The following is an 18,794-nucleotide window of genomic DNA, read 5'->3' on the forward strand; positions in this document are numbered from 1 at the left end:
GCGCTCGTAAGAGGCGGGAGAATGAGTGGGATTGGGGTAGGCCTCGGCAGAAGCGGCTGGGGCATTAGCTGATGGCAGGTGAGAGGAGAGTGAAGTAGCAAAAGAAGAATGAGGGACTGGGTGATGAACTGTGGTGGCATTAGTGGTTGGTGGAGCAGGGGGCGGAGGAGCTGGAGGGGGGACAGTTGAACCTGCTGGGGCAGGGGGAGCAGATGGAGGTGCAGTGGACGGGTGAGAGGGGAGGGAAGGTGGAAGTAGAGATGAAGATGTTGGAATCGACAGGGACTGGGGGGGAGGAGGGTTGTTAGGCCGCGTTACTGGAGTTAGAGTGGGGTTTTGGAGGTGTGGGTGGCCACCGGGAGGAGGTGGTGGAGTGCCATAGAGCGATACCTCATTAGCTCCTGCAGGACCTCCTCCAATAAGCAGAGGGTGTGCATGTGCTTGCACACTGGCATGATGGGAATGCGAGTGGGCAAGAGCAAGAGCTGCATGGTCAGGAATGGAACCAGGGGGTAAACCCGGTCATCACTTTTAAATTCAAACCCAGGCTTTATTCGATCTCGATGGGCTATCATGGCATGAGGAAAGCCGACTCCCCCCAACCCAGGACCCCCAATCCCCCCAGGTATCGGTCCTCCTGCCACCCCAGGATGGCCACCGACTCCTGGGCCTCCTTCAAGATTGCCGCCATACAGAAACCCCAAGATAGCTGCAGCTGTGGCTGCATCAGCAGGCAGATGGTGAGGGTGGCCTAAAGCATGGTTCTGAAACTGTGGAAGGAAGAACGAGGGGTGCATGTGTGGGTGGCCATGGTGAATTTGTGGGTGGTGGGCCTGGGCACGGCTAGCTGCACCTAGAGGAGACATAGCATGTGGACGAGCATATTCGCTCAGGGTTCTCAGGGCTGGGGTGTCAGGGCCTAGATAGGGACCACCTATACCTATGCTCAATGCTCCCTGGGGGCCAACCATTGTTGTTGCCCCACCCATGGATGGAAGCAGAAGAGAATGGGGGATAGAGTTAGCAAGAGTGGGATGAATATGGTGTGCTGGAGGGAGGTGAGCATGCGGGTTCGAGTGATGATGCTGGGGGTGAGGGGGAGGGTGGGAGACCGAGTTTCCAGAGGAAGAAGCGGAAGAAGATGTGGGGTCGAGGATAATTGAAGATGAGGAGGGGAAGAAGAGAGAGGAGCCCTGGCGGCCTCCAGCAGCACTGGCATCCTTTTGCTGCTGTAGAGAAAATAGCAACAGACAGTAAATCAAGTCTACTCTGATATGCTTTACTCCCCGTCCATTAAAGTGATCAATTTAATGCGCATCAAATCCATTAAATCTGGCACGCTACATAATTATCATGCTGTGATGTTCTCACCTGGAGATGTCGATCCAGTTCCCTCTCACGCTCCCGTTCCCTTTCTCTTTCCCTCTCCTTCTCTCTCAGGTCTCTGGCCCGCTGCTCAACCTCTCTTCGTGCCCTCTCAATCACCTCATTCCTCTTCTTCCACAGCTTCGAGCCGTCCAACGGGACAAAGAGAACATCACTGCGGGCACATGAGTTCCCGCTGCCACGGTCAAGTACTTTGTGAAACCTAAAAATTGACGACACAGCAATATAAAGCATTACGACGAGAAGAATCCAAACTCACGATGGCATCATTATTCGTGCTTTGCTCTGCTCACAAGGACATGCATCGCAGCAAAGAACACACAAGCATTTTTAAGCATTATCAAAATGGACGGAGTCACTTTGACTGTACCGTGCTGATTGGCTGGCGTGGATGGGAATGTCCACTGGCTTGGGTTCAGGAGAGGGGCTTCTTAATGTAGGCGCTGGACTTTCAGTCTCTTCCCTATCTTCCATTGGCTCCTCTTTGATAACAGGTGTAGGTGGTGGGCACGAATCAGAATGTCCATCACTGCTGGGGAGCGAAGAACTAGAAGCTGGGGTTGAAATGTTGTTGTTGTTAGCTGAGTTACTGAGAGGAGGAGGGCCTTTTGAAACGTTGTGAGGTGAGAGCGATTGTGTATTGCTATTGCTGTTATTTGGCAAGCTACTGTTGCTATTGCTGTTGGCCATGTTGCTGCCACCGTTGCCATTTGGGTGGTACGGTCCACCAAATGGAGGGTGGCTGTTCAATGCGCCATGGTAAGGGGATGGGCGACAACCAGGTGAACAGCTGGATGCCACTCCTGACCCCGGAATTGACATGCTGGGCCCAGCTGAAGAGCCAGGGGGAAATGATGAGAAGCCTCCTATTTGATTGGTGGATGGGCTGGGTAGTGGAGATAGGGGCGTTGGAGGAGTCTGGCTAGACGACTGGTAGAGCGGTGGCCGTACGTTAGGCGCAATACCTGGTGGTGGCGCTTGGGTGTGAGAGGACTGACCGGGGGGTAGAGAAGGTTGAGGGGGTACCGGAGGATAGGTAGGAGGGTGACCATGATGACTGGATGAAGAAGAAGGAGAGAGAGCCGGAGGTTGATTAGGGCCTCCGCGGTTTTGGTACAGAGCGGCCTCTCGAAGGTTCGAGTCCCTCTCCCTGTCTCTGGGCCCGGATTGATAGAGGGAGTGAGGTGGGTGAGGGTGAAGGGTTCCTCCTGGGCCTGAATACTCTCTTCCCATGTTTGTAGTAACCCCAGTTGGACTGAGGTACTCTCGATTTGTGGTGGCAGAAGGAGGTAGCCCAGTGGGAAAATCTTTTCCTCCTGTGGAAGGATAATCCCTATGAAAATGGTCTGGTCCCGATGAGGGGGTTTGTGCCTGGTCCATGGGAGGAGGGAAGTCTCGGTTGCATGAGTTTTGGGGATGTGGGTGGGATTGTGAGGGAATTGAGGAATGGGAAGGGTGACTTGGGTTGTTTTGGGGTGATGCAGGCGGGTCGCGGTTTATCATTGGGGTGACTGGGGAGAGATGACTAGTCGAACTTGAGGGGTTTCCCTGAGGGATGGGGTTGCTGCTTGTGTTGGTGGTGCCTGCCACCTCTCTAGTCTGGCCCCCAAACTCACCCCACCTCCCTGTATCTTTGTCTCTGGGGTGCCCTCCTCCAGTTCCATTAGGGCCAAAGTCTCTACTCTGGTTTTGGTTTGCAAGAGGAAACTCCCTCCCAGCGTCGCGTTCCCTTTCTCGGTCTCTTTCTCTAAAACCTGGAACAAATTCTCTTCTATCAGGACCTAAATTAACTCCCTCTCTCCCAGGAACCTGGAAATCCCGTGTTGGGCCCACACCCCCAAACTCCCGGCTTTGAATGCTGTTAGATCCAGTCATACCGCCGCAAGTACTATTACTACTAACCCCACCAATATTGTTGCCACTGTTGCCCATGGGAGCTGGGAACTCCCTGCTGAGGTCCCTCCCCCCACATTCCCCCCTCACTCCCCTTTCTCGCTCTCCTGTTGGACCCCTCTCTCTGTCCCCTCCTCCAGCATACCTGGAAAGGTACTCTCTGTGGGGATGGGGGTGAGGCTGGGGGAGGTAAGAGGGATGAGAAGAAGAGTGGCGAGAGGAGGGCGGGTTGTAAACCGAGGGAAGTTGCTGTTGCTGCACTGGGGGTTGGTGCTGTTGTTGGTGTGGGTGATGGTTTCCAGGGTAACGGGGGTAGCCCCAGCTACCCTGGCATCCAGTCGCTGAGCCAGCCTGCCAGCCAGTTGAGCTGTAGTGGTGAGGGTGGTTGGAGGGTTGGGTCGGGGCCTGAGACTGTGGCTGTGGGTTGGCCTGTTGCAAAAGAGAAGGAGTGGACTGAGGCTTGTCCAGAAGTTTCTCAGTCTTTTCTAGTTTCTCTCTTTCTGTCTTGACCTCACTGGGCAGGTTTTGTCCCCCAAGTTCCAAAGGCTTTAGTGCAGGTGGCGGAGGAAGTGGAGGGGGCAAAGAGTGGGCAATGTTCGGGCTGTTGTGGGGAAACTCTCCCGACATGGTTGTCTTGGTAACACACGGAGTGTTGGCTTTGGCATTAATTCTGTTGCCGCAGAGTGCACCGTCAACACCTGTTGGCCCCCCATATTCAACTTTACACAACAATTTAGAGTCCAAGGAGAAATAGGACTTCCTCCCGCTATTGCTGTCACTTGATGAATCCCCGGATCCACGTACAGACGGAGTCAGGCCAGATGAAGAGCATGGCGTGGAAGGCGGTTTAAGAGAAGAACAGTCTTCGATTCGTACGTCTGCGCCCCGAGTTTCTACATCACCAGAAGACTCCTCTCCTCTCCCCTCTCGCAGTATTCGCCTGTCCTCTCCTGCCACCTTGCCCATTCCGCCATCCTTGCACTTGTCCCGTTCTCTCTCTCCATGTTTTGGCGAGTCGGGTCCATCAGAATCAGAGTCCAAGCTGCCCAAAGGGGAAGCAGAGAGACTTGGGGATGAGGAACGATTGTCCTGGTCTATGTCCCGCCCGCTGCTCAGGCTGCAGCTGCTATTAGCCAGGCTCCCGACGACTGAACTCCTGCTGCCCTGGGATTGGCCGTCATCATTATCACTCTCACGGGATTGGCTGGCAACAGAGGTTGGAGGAGGGACGGTGGACGGGGCCGAGCTGTCAGTTGAATGTGTTGAAGCTGGAGGGTTTGGAGCAGAGGTTGAATCCTGACAAGCAAAGATTATTCTAAATTAGGCAGTGATTCAACATTTTCCGACTGCGGCAGGATTGCGCACAAAGGAATCGAAGGACAGACAATAATCACATTAACTCAAAAAGCAGATGCTTGAGCTGAATCAAAGCTTCATAATTAGTCTTTATGTAACAGGTTGATTAAATGAAACACAAACCTGAACTTTCTGCCTCTTTGGAGGAGACACAAGTTCCTCCCCCTCACTCTCTGATGAATCATGCCCCTGTGATCTGCGACTGAAGCGATTTCCAGCCAATTCCTCAGCAGCACTTCTTTGCTAAAACAACACAAGACTTTTAATTCTGCAGTGAAGCTTTTGAAACCCTACCAAGCAAACGCCGATGAGACGCTAAACTAAACTGAGCGCCTTGCAAACACTCTCAGAGTGCATCAACCGCCTCAAACAACAGCAGAATAGTGACGCTGCACAGATATGTCTGTAGCAATCATTCTAATGACTCATACAAATACTGCGCACAGAAAAACAGAGAGTTCTTATTTCATTTGGGTTTGCCTCGATTCGACTTTGACACAAGAATGGGGAGGCTCTAACCGTCTGTCTATCGCTGCGTTCAGGGCGTGTGGGGCTGGGGTGGGGACGTCTGCCCCTTCTCTCCTCACTCGCCCCCCGCCGTCGCCCACTGCGCATGGGCATCTGCAAAACCCCACAGTCCAGGAAAGAGGCACACATTTAAAAAGGTGAGGGCACGTTAAAGGGAATGATAAATAAAGACAAAACCCAGAAAGTAATTCAAATAGTGTTAGCTGGAGGAAAACAAATGTCATATCGGTTTAATTCAAGGTGGAATATAGCCCAGTGAGTGGACAGAGAAGAATGAGAAGAGAGGCAAATGGAAAGGGAAATGGAAATGTGGGCCACAAACACATCATTTCCACCTGTGTTACGCCTGTTATTGAGAAAGACCATTGCATATATATCACATATCACAGACTTTAGAAGTAAGCTCACTCTAGAATGCAGGTACACTGTCATCATCATAACAGTCTGTGTCAACATCAAGAGACGGAGGCCGTTTTTCATACCGATTCTTTGTGTGTCCTTGTTTTCATTATTTCTTCTTCAAAACATCCATTTTACAACACGGGCCATTGTGTGAATCGATTGCCGTTGTTGCTATGCGTTACGCCACAAGCTCTATCAAAACCTGCAAGGAAACATAAATAAAGGTTCCATCATTTCATCCTTTGCTGTACATGAATGGCACAAGATACAACAGTAACTTAAAGGTGGGCCCAATAAATGAGTAAATCTTTAGGGGGAGGGTAACACTCTGTGTGTTAGTGCACATTACATCTGAAACAATGGTGTTCCACTACAATAAACCTTCAAAACTCACTGCAGCAAGAAGACACGAGCACAATAGGGCAACTTTCTTGCAGATTGCACAGCACGAAATAAGTGGGAGCAGAAATAGTACTTATTGTTAGATTTGCATTTGCCTGACAGCCTGCAGAGAGCAGCTCAGTCTTTTTGGAAACAGGGAGCCACCCACCCCTCCTTTCACCTTCACCACGGCAGCAGAAAGCAACGGCACTTGTGGTTAACCCACAGGGCCTCGTTATGACCCTCGTAATCACATGCTTATTTATCCAGCCAGCCAGTCCTTAAAAAATCAACAATCCCACCATCTTTTATCCATCTGGGTGTGCCTGACTAGGTAGACACACCGCCAGGCCTCATCTAATCCATTCATTGATGTACCACTATGATGAAAAAAAAATGGCTCATGTATATTGAATGAGGATATAAATAGTACAGATCACTGGATTGGAAAAAAAGACACTGTTTAGTTTGAACACACAGAAGTAATGCACAGAGCTTTCCAGCCCTTAAATGTAGTCAGCACATAGACATTTTTGGTGTGTGTCAGAGCAGACAAGCTCCTGTAAATCCTGCAGCCGCTCCGCTACACATGGCTCTGCATTAATTATTAGTGCATGCTGCAGTGAATGATTCAGTCCAAAGTGTAAAACCTAAACTGTCACAATCACTGCCCATGCTCGCATGAATGGATGCACATAAGCAGTTGCAGCCTATCCCAGCCCAGCCTAAATCCTCATTAACATGCAGATTATTAAGTTTATCTCACAGGAGGGGAACACATTCAGCGCCCCGCAGGTTAGCGTGTGCATCACGCATGTCGGATACAGGTGGATCTGCCGTCCACTGGCTGCTCAGAGCAGTAAACAAATAGGGTACACACGCATAGCACAAATCCTCACTTCCCCTGGTCCTACACGTACGCACGAACACACACTCACACGCGCATTATCAACTAGCTGACCTGTGCATGTGATGCAAAGCAGCAGCAGCATGCAGTTGCTGTGCTGACATCACCAGCCATCAGGCACCGCAACAACTCTTTCTTCTTCCCGTGTTATTGATACACACGCAGAGGGGGGGTTGGGGGTTGGGGGGCAGACCTGCTACACAGCCTTCCTCGCACTCCCCCGGCGACAAAAACGATCCACGTCGGGAGGACTCGTTTTCGGCGGATCACGCATGTTCACGATCAGAATGGACGCCCGTGCGGTGCGCAGCACATCTTAAAAGAAATGTGATATGGAATGGCGAATGGTTGCACGTCGCACCGGCTCCCCCCACCCCCACCCCCCCTTCCTCGCTGGAATGTGGGTGCGCGTCGTGCACACTGCTCTGTTAACATTTATTCACAGGGACATCATTTAACCTTAACGCGGTAATGAACGCACAAAGAGGAGGAAACGCGGGGTGGGGGGGATCGAAGAGACGTGGCCGGCAGGAAAAGCTCCAAGCAGAGTAAAAGCATCCATTTTCCTTCTTACCTATGATATCCAGCGATGCGTGCTCTCACTCTCCCTTTCGTTTCTCTCCCTCTGTTTTGTCGTCTTATGTTGCACGCTGACGCGCACGCCTCGGAGCCCTGGCGTCTGTCAGCGGAGCCTTGTGCTGGCTCATATTGCACCGGGCTCCACTAATGCCAATAATGGAGAAAGAAACCTCTTTCTCGTTCCTTACGACTAAAAAAATAAGGGGTGCCAATGAAGCCAACAAATTGATGCGTACCCTCGCCTCTTCCCCACCCCCTTTCGCCCCCTTTTTTCTTTTGACCCCCTCCCTCTCCCACCCTACCTACTCCCACTCTTCCTCCAAGACGACTTGCACTTTTTTAATACCCCTCTTCGGTATTACAGTCGCAATTTTTAGCGAAGGGGTGAGCCGGAGAGAGGGATGCACGTCGGGTGAGAGAAAGGGAGAGAGGAGAGGGCGTGATTTGCATGAGGAGAGGGGGAGGCTCGGAGGAGGGGGAGGAGAAGGCGGAGGAGGACTAGAGGGAGGGAGTAGTGAGGCAGGGAGAAGGAGAGGCGCAGGGAGAGGGCCCGAACTGTGGAGAGGGGGGGGATCGAGAGGGAGGGTCTCTTGTGTCTCAGTTGACTACAGTCCCCCTGGAGTCACCTTTACTGTATGGGGAGGCTCGGGCCTCACATACGGGAAGAAACGTCCTGTCTTTGTTCTGAGACGCCCGTCTCATTCATCGACAAAGTGACGGAATGCATACAAAAGAAAAAGAACTACATGGGTGACGGTTTTCATTTTAATGGCAGCTAATTACAGCTCCAGTTCTATCGAGAAAGCTAAAGCAACAATTAGCATTTGGGTAATTAAATGTGCCCCCTGTCTGCCTGCGTGTCTGTCTGACTGACTGTCTGTCTGTCTGTCTGGAGCTTGCACCGTGTGTCCAGTCAAGCGGCTCTGCAGACCTCCTCCACCGCCCCTCGCCTTCCTCAGCTCCGCTGCTATCGCTCTCTCTACCTCATTCTCCCCTTCACGCAGCCCCCTGTCCCGTCTCCTATTGTGTGGTCACCATGGAAACCAGGCCGGAGACTGTATCCGGTAAGCCTGCGCGGCTCCAGGCTTCCATCGTCACCATCCATCTCTCGTTGCGGTTGCGCTCCCTCTGCTGGCCGATCTGCGCAAAGACGTGCGGACCAGCATCTAATCAAATATTATAGACAATGAAACTCGAGTGGAATTAATTATAAAAGTCAAAAACAGCCAGATAGATAATATTATCAAACTTCATTCTATTTTATAAACAGCTGCGACTATAATCAGAATAAATGCATCTCAGAATAAATGGGCAGGTCACACAGAATAAATAAAAAATAGTTAAAAAAAATGATCCTCATTCTAGAAATATATACTGGTGCATCTAATACTAGTAGCTTAGTATATGTGGGGGTTTCACTATTTGGATATAAATCTCTTACAACATATAAGATAATTAGACACAAAATACGAGTTTTTAGAACCGTGTTTTTACATTACAGAATGACATTAAAGTGCAAAGAGTTTGATTGACATTATAGCTAAAGTGAATCTGTATATATTATTGGCAAACGTTGCTGAACACTTTGCGTTGGTGCTGCTGGACAACAGAGACCTCTGAGTGCCTTTCTCTGAATGACCTTTCCTGCCTCCTACAGCTCGTTTTGGCTCCTCAACATGACAATCGCCATCACTCTTGGGCAGCAAGAAAAACCTCGCTATGTTAAAGTTGTTTTTGCAGAACCACCTCTGAAAGTCCTGCATCCAGGATGTGTTAAAATACACCGATCCTGAACTTTCATCCCCTTCGTTGCATCTACATTTCCTTAGTGGATTCTACACGATGATCTCCAAGTGTGGAGCTTCTCAACGTTAGCATTACTTTGCTTTACAGTCTCCAGTTTGCTGCCATGGGAAGACTCAGCATGTCAGTTCCACACGGAGCGACACCAAGAACCTCTCTGCTCATGCTCCAACACAGCACAGTTGCTTGTTGTGCTCCTCTCACACCACAATTGCTCCACTTGTAGTGTGACCTTTACTGTAGCAAACCCATCATTTATCTCCCAGTTGGGGTTTTTGTTAACGTCTTCTCTTCTCGACCAGAACAGGTAGAACACAAACACTAAATATACATATGAAAAATAATCAACCTATAAGAATACAACTGACATGACAATGTGACTGAGACAATCTTTATTTACAGAACACAATATGAAATAGTCTCATACATTGGGCAAAACATCTTTTACTTCCTAAAGACAGTGTCTGATGTGACGTCGCACAAATGACATGAAAACCTGAGAATAGAGTCTTTTTTGAGACAGTTATGGCAGGTTGAAGCAATAATTTGAGAATCAAAGAATATACAAACCAGCCTTTTCCTACCGCAATAACAAACGCCAACATTTTATTGTTCCTTTATATTTTCAGAAAAGGCTATTTAAAAAAAAAGAAAAAAGTTTAAATTTAGCCCCAATGGACAGGGTGACAGTTTGTGGTAAAAGATTTATTCATCCAGACCCTCATCGTCCTCTTCACGCTTGGCGTCCACCTCGGTTGTGTCTGAGAACTCGTGCAAGAGGACGTATTCGCGACTGCTGAAGCCAAACTTGAGGACATCTTTTTCTTTGAGCTCATAATAGCGCTGAGGGTCTATTCGCTGGTTGTTCAGGTAGGTGCCATTGCCAGAGCCCAGGTCGATGATATAAGGCTTGACCCTGCGTCCAGTGGTCCCATCCGCACGCGTAATCTCCACCAGCCTACACACACACACACAAAAAAGTCACAAAATTAGTACTTTAAAATTAGACTGAAGGCTGAGATTTCAAAAACATGACAGCATCGGACAATTTTACCTGTACTGGAAAACTGCGTGTTGTTTGGAACAGGACGGGTGGTCAATGGGGATATCGGCAATTCTCCTCTGTCGGCCGAGCAAATAGGCACTCTGTCTGTGAATGTACATGACCGGGAGGGCTTCATCGTTCTTGAAAGGGTAGAGTCGCCATCTTCGTTTGGGGATGCGAGCCTCAGGCGGCTCGTTGTATTTGATCACCACCCCCCGGAATGTGTTTGTGTCTTCCGTTAGTGCCCCCGACAGCCCAAAGTTTGGTTTCTCCTTTTCAACAGGAGGGTCGTCTGTGCTTCCGAAATTCTGTTCTTCATTTTCTTCCCGCTGCTGCCTGTTTTCCCTCCGCCGCTCATCGTGCTGCTGTCTTTCAGCTTCCTGGGAGGCGAGCGCGTTCCGTTCTCTGCGTCTGTCTCTGTCCCGGCCTCTGTCTCGAGGTCTGTCTGATGCCTCACGGTTTGTCTCCCATCTACTCCGTCTCTCCTCTGGCTGCCCATTTCTTCTCCTTTGCTCATCACCACTGGCCTGATGCCCTTCTTGCTCCTGTGAGATGAATGAAACAGGAAAACAGGACCAAAGAGAAACAATCTTATCAATAAAACAGACAAACAGAACACTAATCTACAAGGTTGCTGTGTCCTAAACAAATTGCTCTGCAAATTCTATCTGTAAACCAAAAGTCAGCACTGATTGACAATACTGAGCGAAAGCAGATATCATTATATATTATTTTACATGTTTATATGCACGCCTAAAGTCCAGCTGACACGGCCTGTCAATGACCATCATCGATTATAGTCGCGAACATAATCACCCGCTTTACTCTGACATCAGCAGGACGATGGGGGCTACGACTCCTTCGGTTCCTTGGAGATCTGCTCCCTCGGCCGGTCGGAGGTGTTCCTCTTCTACCAGACGAGCGGTCTCTCGTCCTGAAGAGTTTAAAGAAAAAGATACACGTTGACAAAGGGTTTCCTTTCCTAAACCGTCGCGGTGTCTAACGAGCACTGTTCCGGCAGCAAGTCGCTATCAACGATCGTATAATATCATGTTGGAGATACCTGCTGGTTCTCTGTGGGCTTGAGTTGCCGTTGGATCTCGACCTGGAGCGGCGTGTTTTGTGTGGCCTAACAGGACTCTCCCTCTCCTGCTTTATCTTAATTTTTGACTCCCGCTCCGGAGAATCTCTTTTCTTATTTCGCTTTTCTTTTGTCATTTCAATAAACGTATATGTTCACGAGCGTTTTCGCGACTACAAAAGACCCCAAACAAAACAAAACTATATTAAAAACAACGTGATATAACAGCTTAAGTCGTTCTGTCGTACATATACAGGAACAACCCACTTCCGTTTCCGGTGGTACGCCTCAAATGTAGGGACGAATACAAACACACTTTACTTTGGTTCCGGCAGAAATCTACTGACTCCACTCGGGTAAACCATTGTTGATCACATGTTGCCATGACAACATAAAACGTTTCCACGGCGTTCTCTACATCTAAACGGTTGGGTTGATTTAAACTAAAGCTGTACTGATTGAAAAAAAAAGAAGACATTAATGGCAGCTTCAGAGTCTCTCTTAAAACATGAACACCCAGTTGTGGTAAACGACAACGCAAACAAAAACTCACCAAAGGTCAGTTTAACTTAGTTTTTCTTTTTTTCAATATCTGTTTAATATCCAAGAAAAACATTGTTCATATTGAAATACAGACTAATGCTGCACGATTGTTGTTGTTGTGGTTGCTCTAAGAAGAACATCAGTCTACCAGATATTCAGCATTTAAGGGGTTTGATCAGCAACAATCCAGCCACGTTTTATTTTTCAGGTGAAATTGAATTTTAATACAAAATCATATTAATGTACTTGATAGTTTTTTCGTCAATTGGTTATAGACAATTTAAGTATAATGTCTAAATTGTAAATAATTACAATGTATATTCAAAAAATTAAGCTGGTTATTTTTTCAAAGGAAAACATACATCTGGATGCATAAAGCATAAGGCAGCATTCAAAAGTTATTACTGCTGTCGCCACTCAGACCACAGAAGTTCTATTGAATCATAGGGAAATAAATTAAGATATCTTAACGTGTATCATGGCCTTTGACTTACTAATAATAGGAAAATGGTGAATAAAAAGCTACATTACTGAGTATAATTATAGTGATATTAAAAAATATATTTGAATGATATTAAAAACTGTTATTTGCATAGAAACCCAATTTTTTGAGAGTTATCAGTGCAAACAGCAGATAAGTAACATGAAATGCACATGACTCCAGGTTAGCTTGGCCCCTTCTCCACCACACTCAAAAGATAAGTCTGGCTACAAAAAGGACAGTAGCCTGCATATCGTCGACTCCATTTTCCCACCCAGGTATGTCTTACCTGTGTATATATATATATATGTGTGTGTGTGTGTGTGTGTGTATGTGTGTGTGTATATATATATATATCATGTTGTTTCAGGTACTGGGCAGAAGGAAATGACATATGGATGCAACAAGTGTCCAGCACACCTTCTACAAAAGCAGATGTGATTCAACTAAAAGAGTCACTGGACACAAAGTTACAGCAAAGAGGTGCAGGACAGCTGGGAATCTGTCCCATACGCAGCGAGCTTTACTCCCAGTGCTTCAGTAAGTGGAGCTGCCAGAGGATCAATGTCTCTGTGGCGTGGACAATAAATCGAGATGGACGTAGGGAAGACATGCTATTTATTGGGAAGACATGCTGTTATTACATTACTCTTTTCTTTCGTTAGATGAGCTGATCAGGCAGATGGCCGTCAACTGTGCTGAGAGGGGTCTGCTTCTCTTCCGCATCGGGGAGGAAATTCAAACCACTGTCGCTACCTACAAGACTCTCTACGAAAGCAGCATAGCTTTTGGCATAAGGAAGAGGCTGCTGGAAGAGCAGGGCAACACTGACATGCAGAAAAGAGTTAAGCACTTGCGTAATTTCACAGCATGAGCTATTGAATCCTAACAGCGTGGGATATAGATTGAATTTATTACAGTTATAAGAGATTCCATTTAAAAGCTAGTTTGTCCAGCAGAGAGCCCTGGGTTAGGGTTGTTGAAGGACAACAGTTGAGTCAATAATCAACTTAACTCTAGTAAAAAAAAAAAGCTTGTTTCTAATTAAATTCTAACTTGCATAGATATCTGATCTGGAAAAGGAGAAGGAAGAACTGAAGATGCAACTGAGTGAGCAAAGAGCTAAAAATGTTGCAAGTGAAAAGAAAGAGACCGAGAGACAACAACAGGAAGAAAAGAAGCAGAGCGATGAGATTCAGGCCCTGCAGAGGACCAAACGGCAGCTCATGGTGCCACTTCCTTCCACAGCAACTGTAAATTTAATACCTGTTATAAATACCTGGGGTCCCTGTCTTATTACTATCTTCTCTTCAGGACCAACTGCTTGAAATCATCACCCCCAAGAAGTAATTTCATCAAGCAAGAAGGAGTCGATCTCACATTCAGTCTCAATAGGAGGATCACACTAAAAACGACTGTGTGGAGGGAGGAGTGTGTTCAGCTTCGGCACCTTTTCCTTCCTAAGCTGCAAATTTCCAACCAATTTTCTTTTTAAAAAAAATCAACACTTAAGTCATCAATGTCTCAGTCTTTGATTAAAAACAAAACAAAAAAATCTTTTCACTTTTTCTCTTGTGTTGTGTGTTGGTGTGCTCCAAACTGCACCATTATTTTTTAAATTTATCAGGGTTATATGGAATATATTCAGTGTTGGGTGAAGGACACCTCTGAGCAAAAGACGAGTGAAATGACAGAGGAGACAAAAAGCTTAATCAACATATAGTGATTTCTTTAATACACTCAAATTGGGACAAGGAAACAACTTCACTTGTGTGGCAAACTGTTAGCTGGTCACATCACAAACAACAATGAGGAGCAGGGGAAGAGGAACCGAGAGCACAAAAGGTCAACCAGTTCTGTGGTGAGTCAGAGTGAGACGCTCGGTCCGGTCAAGAGGAAGCAAACAAGTGGATCAGGTGAGATGCTAATTTTTGTGCCTGGCCAATAAAGTGGAGTTTCAGTGCATTAGCTACAAGCTTAGTTAAACAGTAATATGTCAGACTATTTTTAACCGTGTGTTGGCTTGTAAGACCTTTGCCGAAACAGGGATCATGATCACAATGCCATTTTAGTGTCAGAAGTATGAATATTTAGCGTTATTCGAATGCTTGCTGTCTTCCGGTCCACTTGTTGCGCTCAAATGGCACTGGGATTACGGAAATTGTGCCCGGCAAAGCGTGCCTGGTTACCCAGCTCTTCCTCAATCCTGGGAGGATGTAAAGGCGTCAGGCGATGTGGCAGGTGATAAAACAAAATGAAAATAGTCACAAAACGTTTTCAAATATCAAAAGCTTTGCAAGTTGTGAATACACACCTCATGAGCTGATTGTATTTGGCCAAACGCTCTGATCGACAGGGAGCGCCAGTCTTTATCTGAAGGGACACATAAGTACAAGCTCATAACCATTTCCCCTGGTTCACATTTCACATGTCCATTTATTCACTCAATGTTTTGTGTCTCAAAGTGGCCACTGAGAGATTGCTCAATCTCATTTGAGGGGGGTTTCATCCCATATAATGTGGGACAATCAAAAGTATAAAAACGATAAACACCACAAGGGGTGAACGTCTTCACCCCCTCTGAGATTTTCTTATAGGTTGATACTAGTTGGGCCTAAAATAATGAGGGAGGGGCTTATTTTAATGCAGCGTTATACCATTAGGGGGCGCTAGAGAGGCGCGGGCCTCGCTTTCATATGGTCCTTATATACACCAGCGTGTGGTTTGATTTAAACACATATGGGGTATTTGTCTCAGGTATTTGACTGATGTGCACCACTTGCTAGAGATGAGCAAGTAGAGGAAGGAACAATGATGACGCTGCTGCACTGTTACTGCTATAAAGCACACGAGGAGTGCGTGTGTGTGTGTGCGTGTGTGTGTGTGTGTGTGTGTGAGTGTTACCTGCCCAGTGCAGAGCCCAACCACCAGGTCAGCTATAAAGGTGTCCTCTGTTTCTCCTGAGCGGTGGCTCACCATCACACCCCAGCCATTCTCCTGGGCCAGCTTGCACCTGAAGCAGTGAAAAGATATGAACACACATCGTGGCACACACCCGAGTGCACACACAAATCAACTCACGCCTTGATGGCCTCCGTGACAGAGCCAATCTGGTTGACTTTGAGCAGCAGGCAGTTGCAGGCCTTTTCGTCCACAGCTTGTTGTATCCTGCGTGGGTTCGTGACCGTCAGGTCATCTCCAACCACCTGTGCACAGTTGCTCGTCACTTGCACACGTTCAGCAGTATAAAATAAGACTTTAATGATAGAGAAGAATGATTAAAAAAATACATTTCAAATGCAAAGGATAGGTAAACTGATAGATATGAATATATAAATGTGACATCTTACCTGGATGCCGACAGCAGCAGTGAACTGTGACCAAGCAGGCCAGTCGTCCTGATCGAAAGGATCTTCGATTGAAACCACTGGAGGACAGACGCGTGGTTAACCAGCACGATGGGAATGCTTTAGGAACCCCTCATTTTCACCACTACCCACCCACATCTCAGTGGGATTATAATGAACAGTTTTTCCAGGGAGCGGTTTTAGCCTGCCGAATTGGTGCTGTGGTGCATAATTAGGAGGTGTCCAACAGGCCTGCGTCGAGGCTCTGAATACACACCTGGGTAGTTGTTAATGAAGCCCTGGTAGATGTCAGCCAACTCTCCGGCGCTGATGTGGCGGGAGGCATTGGGCGGGGACTTAAAATCCAGGTCATACTTGCCCTCGATAAAGAACTCGGATGCGGCCACATCCATGCCGACCACAACTTTGTCGGTGAATCCGGCTTTCTCGATGGCCGTCTTAATTAGCTCCAGGGCTGAAGGACAGAAGCATACAGACGAGCAGAAACACAAAATAACCATTGGAAGGTTTTCTCCCCCCACGCTTACCCTCGCTGTTCTCCTGTATGTTGGGGGCAAAGCCTCCCTCGTCTCCCACGTTTGTAGCATCCTGGCCGTACTTCTCCTTGATGACACCTCTCAGTGTCTGGTACAGCTCGGCCCCCATGCGCAGGGCGTCGCGGAAGGACTCTGCCCCGACAGGGAGCACCATAAACTCCTGCATGGCCAGCCTGTTACCAGCATGGGAGCCCCCGTTGATCACGTTAAAAGCCTGAGTGAAGATGCAGATGAAGTAGACAAATTTACATTTTATGCCCTTTTTGGACTCATTCCATTTGCACACAGTCGCTCACCGGAACTGGAAGGACCAAGTCCGAGTTCCCCGCCAGATCAGCAATGTGCCGGTACAAGGGGACGCCTTTCTCCGCAGCACCGGCTTTGCATATGGCCAGAGATACTCCCAGAATAGAATTGGCCCCGAACTGAGCTGGGAGGCACAGAGAAGCAGTTACGCAGCACATACGTGCAGTGCTGCTCCCCGGCGCGCAGGGACCCGCCTGCACACGTTAGCAAGAGAGGCAACCGGGGCTTACATTTGTTGTCGGTGCCGTCCATTTCGATCATCACGTTATCCAACTTCTCCTGCTCCAGCACGCTGATGCCCTGTCAGAGGGACAGATCTTTGCTTGTTTTACAGTTCTGGAAAGCTTTTCGGTACATTTCAATCCAAACAGTTCGCACACGCACCGATTGTATCAGGGCTGGGCCAAGGGTGTCATTAATGTGGCCCACAGCTTTGGTTACACCTTAAATACCAACAAAAAGGGAAAAGGTTGGGATCAGTAAAAAGTGTTTTAGCGTGGTCAGTATATATATATGCTACGGATCCATCTGTTTCTACAGATTCTATGGTGAATGTGCCTCCACCTTTGCCCTTATAGCGAGTCTTGTCTCCATCACGCAGCTCCAGAGCTTCATAGATGCCAGTAGACGCACCGCTGGGAACAGCAGCCCGAAAAAGACCTGACAAGGAGGCAAGAACCACAGATGTGTGGGGGGAGATGGAAATGCGCCCTTAAAACCCTGCGATCGTTTCAAGGGTCAGATTACAGCATAAAGCTAATTAGCCGCTTCGCATGATGCATGAGTCACTGCGATGCTCAACCTTTGCCGGTGTGCAGATCCACTTCCACCGTTGGGTTTCCCCTGGAGTCCAGGATCTCCCTAGCAACAATGTTCAGTATCGACATCCTGTAAAAACGACAAAATGTGCCTTTCACACCAGCGTTTCTGGGACATTCTCAGTATCTCCAACACCATTTCCCTGGGTGTGGTTTGGTGACGTGGACGAACATATGAGGTGTGAAAAACATTTAACTGCGTCTAACAGCAGCGCTGAGGTCACTTTACATCAGCCACAAGGACTTTGCATCCTTCCTTCCTCACAAGCACACGCGATGTGGTCATTGCGACGCTGCCTTGGGGGTGCGTAATGGGGGAAAGATGAGCGCGCACGCACACACACACACACACACACACGACATACAACCACATCCTGGGATGGAAGCATCAAATGGTGATAACACATACCTGGTTATGGATCTGCCGTCAACCTGTTCAGTTTTCTGTGCAGTGTTTCATTCACCAAATGTGAACATGCAGCGATGGAGAGATGAGATGGTGGCAAAACACAGCAGGGTGAGGATGAAGAGGAGGAGGAGGAGGAAGAGGAGGAGGAGGGGGAGGGGGGAGTAGGCCCAGCGGAGGGTGGGAAGGACAAAATAGATGAGTCTACAAAACGGTTACCTGCAGCTGGTTCGAAGCCTCTTTGAGGACGTGAGCAAATGTGGACGGATGAGTCGCAGCGAGGGGAGGACGGTGGAGGTGTGGGGGGTGAAAACATGACACGTGGGGGGAGGGGGAGCACGTGAGTCATTGGAAGAGGAAGAGGAGGGGTGGGTATAAAACTGGCAAAGGGAATTTAAAGAGAAAAGCCACGCAAGGCTTTATGCTGTGGAACCCTGATGGAAGGAGATTAAATCCTGCAGTGAAAGACGTGAAATCAGATTTTCCGGCCTCCTGAATCATCACGGGGCTAAATTAGGCCGTTTGCTGGAGAAACGTTAACGAGCACTTGTGCAAGAGCCCGTGCACCAGAGAAGACGCTGCCTTAAAGGCATCAGGGGTGTGATGGAGATGAGAGGAGACAAGGAGGCAGGTGCACAAGTGACAAGAGCAGCGCTCGCCGGAGGGATGGGGCACATTTAAAAATAGTTCTGGATGTAATTAAAGACACAGCTGGCTTTGGGGGGGGGGGGGGGGGGTCAAAAAACAGGATTGTTTTCATCTGTTGCAGCAACACGCGGAGCATCTGCATGAACGTTTCCTGGAGAACAGCGAGCAGTTCCTTCCTCGCCACCGCCGCTTACGGCCCTTCAGCAACACGGCTGCTGGCTGAGGCGTCGGATTCTATCCAAGATTCCGACGCCGCTCATCCCTGGACACAGCAGAGCTGCAGCACCTACAGATGTTTTACAGCCTTTTCTGAAACCGCCGGCTCAG

At 48.2% G+C, this 18,794-nt stretch overlaps 4 protein-coding genes across 5 annotated transcripts; 1 reads left to right on the forward strand and 3 right to left on the reverse strand.

Moving 5' to 3' along the window:
* Positions 1 to 109: 109 nt before the first annotated feature.
* On the reverse strand, positions 110 to 7,697 carry atn1 (atrophin 1). Its single transcript, XM_057045833.1, has 7 exons — positions 7,428 to 7,697; positions 5,646 to 5,767; positions 5,155 to 5,256; positions 4,759 to 4,878; positions 1,757 to 4,575; positions 1,372 to 1,588; positions 110 to 1,229 (listed from the first exon to the last, which is right to left on the reverse strand). Exons 2-7 carry the CDS (start codon positions 5,670 to 5,672, stop codon positions 324 to 326), a joined length of 4,191 nt encoding a protein of 1,396 aa, XP_056901813.1. The 5' UTR covers positions 5,673 to 5,767; positions 7,428 to 7,697; the 3' UTR covers positions 110 to 323.
* A 1,915-nt stretch (positions 7,698 to 9,612) lies between these two features.
* Positions 9,613 to 11,645, reverse strand: snip1 (Smad nuclear interacting protein). Its single transcript, XM_057046105.1, has 4 exons — positions 11,344 to 11,645; positions 11,097 to 11,214; positions 10,290 to 10,825; positions 9,613 to 10,193 (listed from the first exon to the last, which is right to left on the reverse strand). The coding sequence occupies exons 1-4, from the start codon at positions 11,496 to 11,498 to the stop codon at positions 9,941 to 9,943; spliced, it is 1,062 nt and encodes a 353-aa protein (XP_056902085.1). The 5' UTR covers positions 11,499 to 11,645; the 3' UTR covers positions 9,613 to 9,940.
* A 434-nt stretch (positions 11,646 to 12,079) lies between these two features.
* LOC130533061 (axonemal dynein light intermediate polypeptide 1-like) lies at positions 12,080 to 13,943 on the forward strand (the record flags this gene model as incomplete). Its single annotated transcript, XM_057046205.1, has 6 exons — positions 12,080 to 12,112; positions 12,569 to 12,663; positions 12,756 to 12,925; positions 13,051 to 13,229; positions 13,450 to 13,614; positions 13,700 to 13,943. Coding segments are annotated over 6 exons (678 nt in total), but the record flags the coding sequence as incomplete, so codon positions are not given.
* Positions 13,944 to 14,093: 150 nt separating this feature from the next.
* Positions 14,094 to 18,180, reverse strand: LOC130532980 (gamma-enolase). Of its 2 annotated transcripts, none has more exons than XM_057046059.1 (13): positions 18,039 to 18,180; positions 17,398 to 17,483; positions 17,160 to 17,255; positions 16,980 to 17,038; positions 16,826 to 16,895; positions 16,586 to 16,719; positions 16,281 to 16,503; positions 16,010 to 16,207; positions 15,736 to 15,812; positions 15,467 to 15,591; positions 15,290 to 15,398; positions 14,700 to 14,758; positions 14,094 to 14,591 (listed from the first exon to the last, which is right to left on the reverse strand). In XM_057046059.1, the coding sequence occupies exons 2-13, from the start codon at positions 17,480 to 17,482 to the stop codon at positions 14,522 to 14,524; spliced, it is 1,305 nt and encodes a 434-aa protein (XP_056902039.1). In that variant the 5' UTR covers position 17,483; positions 18,039 to 18,180; the 3' UTR covers positions 14,094 to 14,521. The 2 variants fall into 2 exon arrangements, with proteins under 2 accessions (XP_056902039.1, XP_056902038.1); XM_057046058.1 differs by lacking the exon at positions 18,039 to 18,180 and adding an exon at positions 17,823 to 18,032.
* Between the last annotated feature and the right edge of the window lie 614 nt (positions 18,181 to 18,794).

The sequence above is a fragment of the Takifugu flavidus genome, chromosome 10 (assembly GCF_003711565.1).
Source record: "Takifugu flavidus isolate HTHZ2018 chromosome 10, ASM371156v2, whole genome shotgun sequence".
NCBI classification, from domain to species: Eukaryota; Metazoa; Chordata; class Actinopteri; order Tetraodontiformes; family Tetraodontidae; genus Takifugu; species Takifugu flavidus.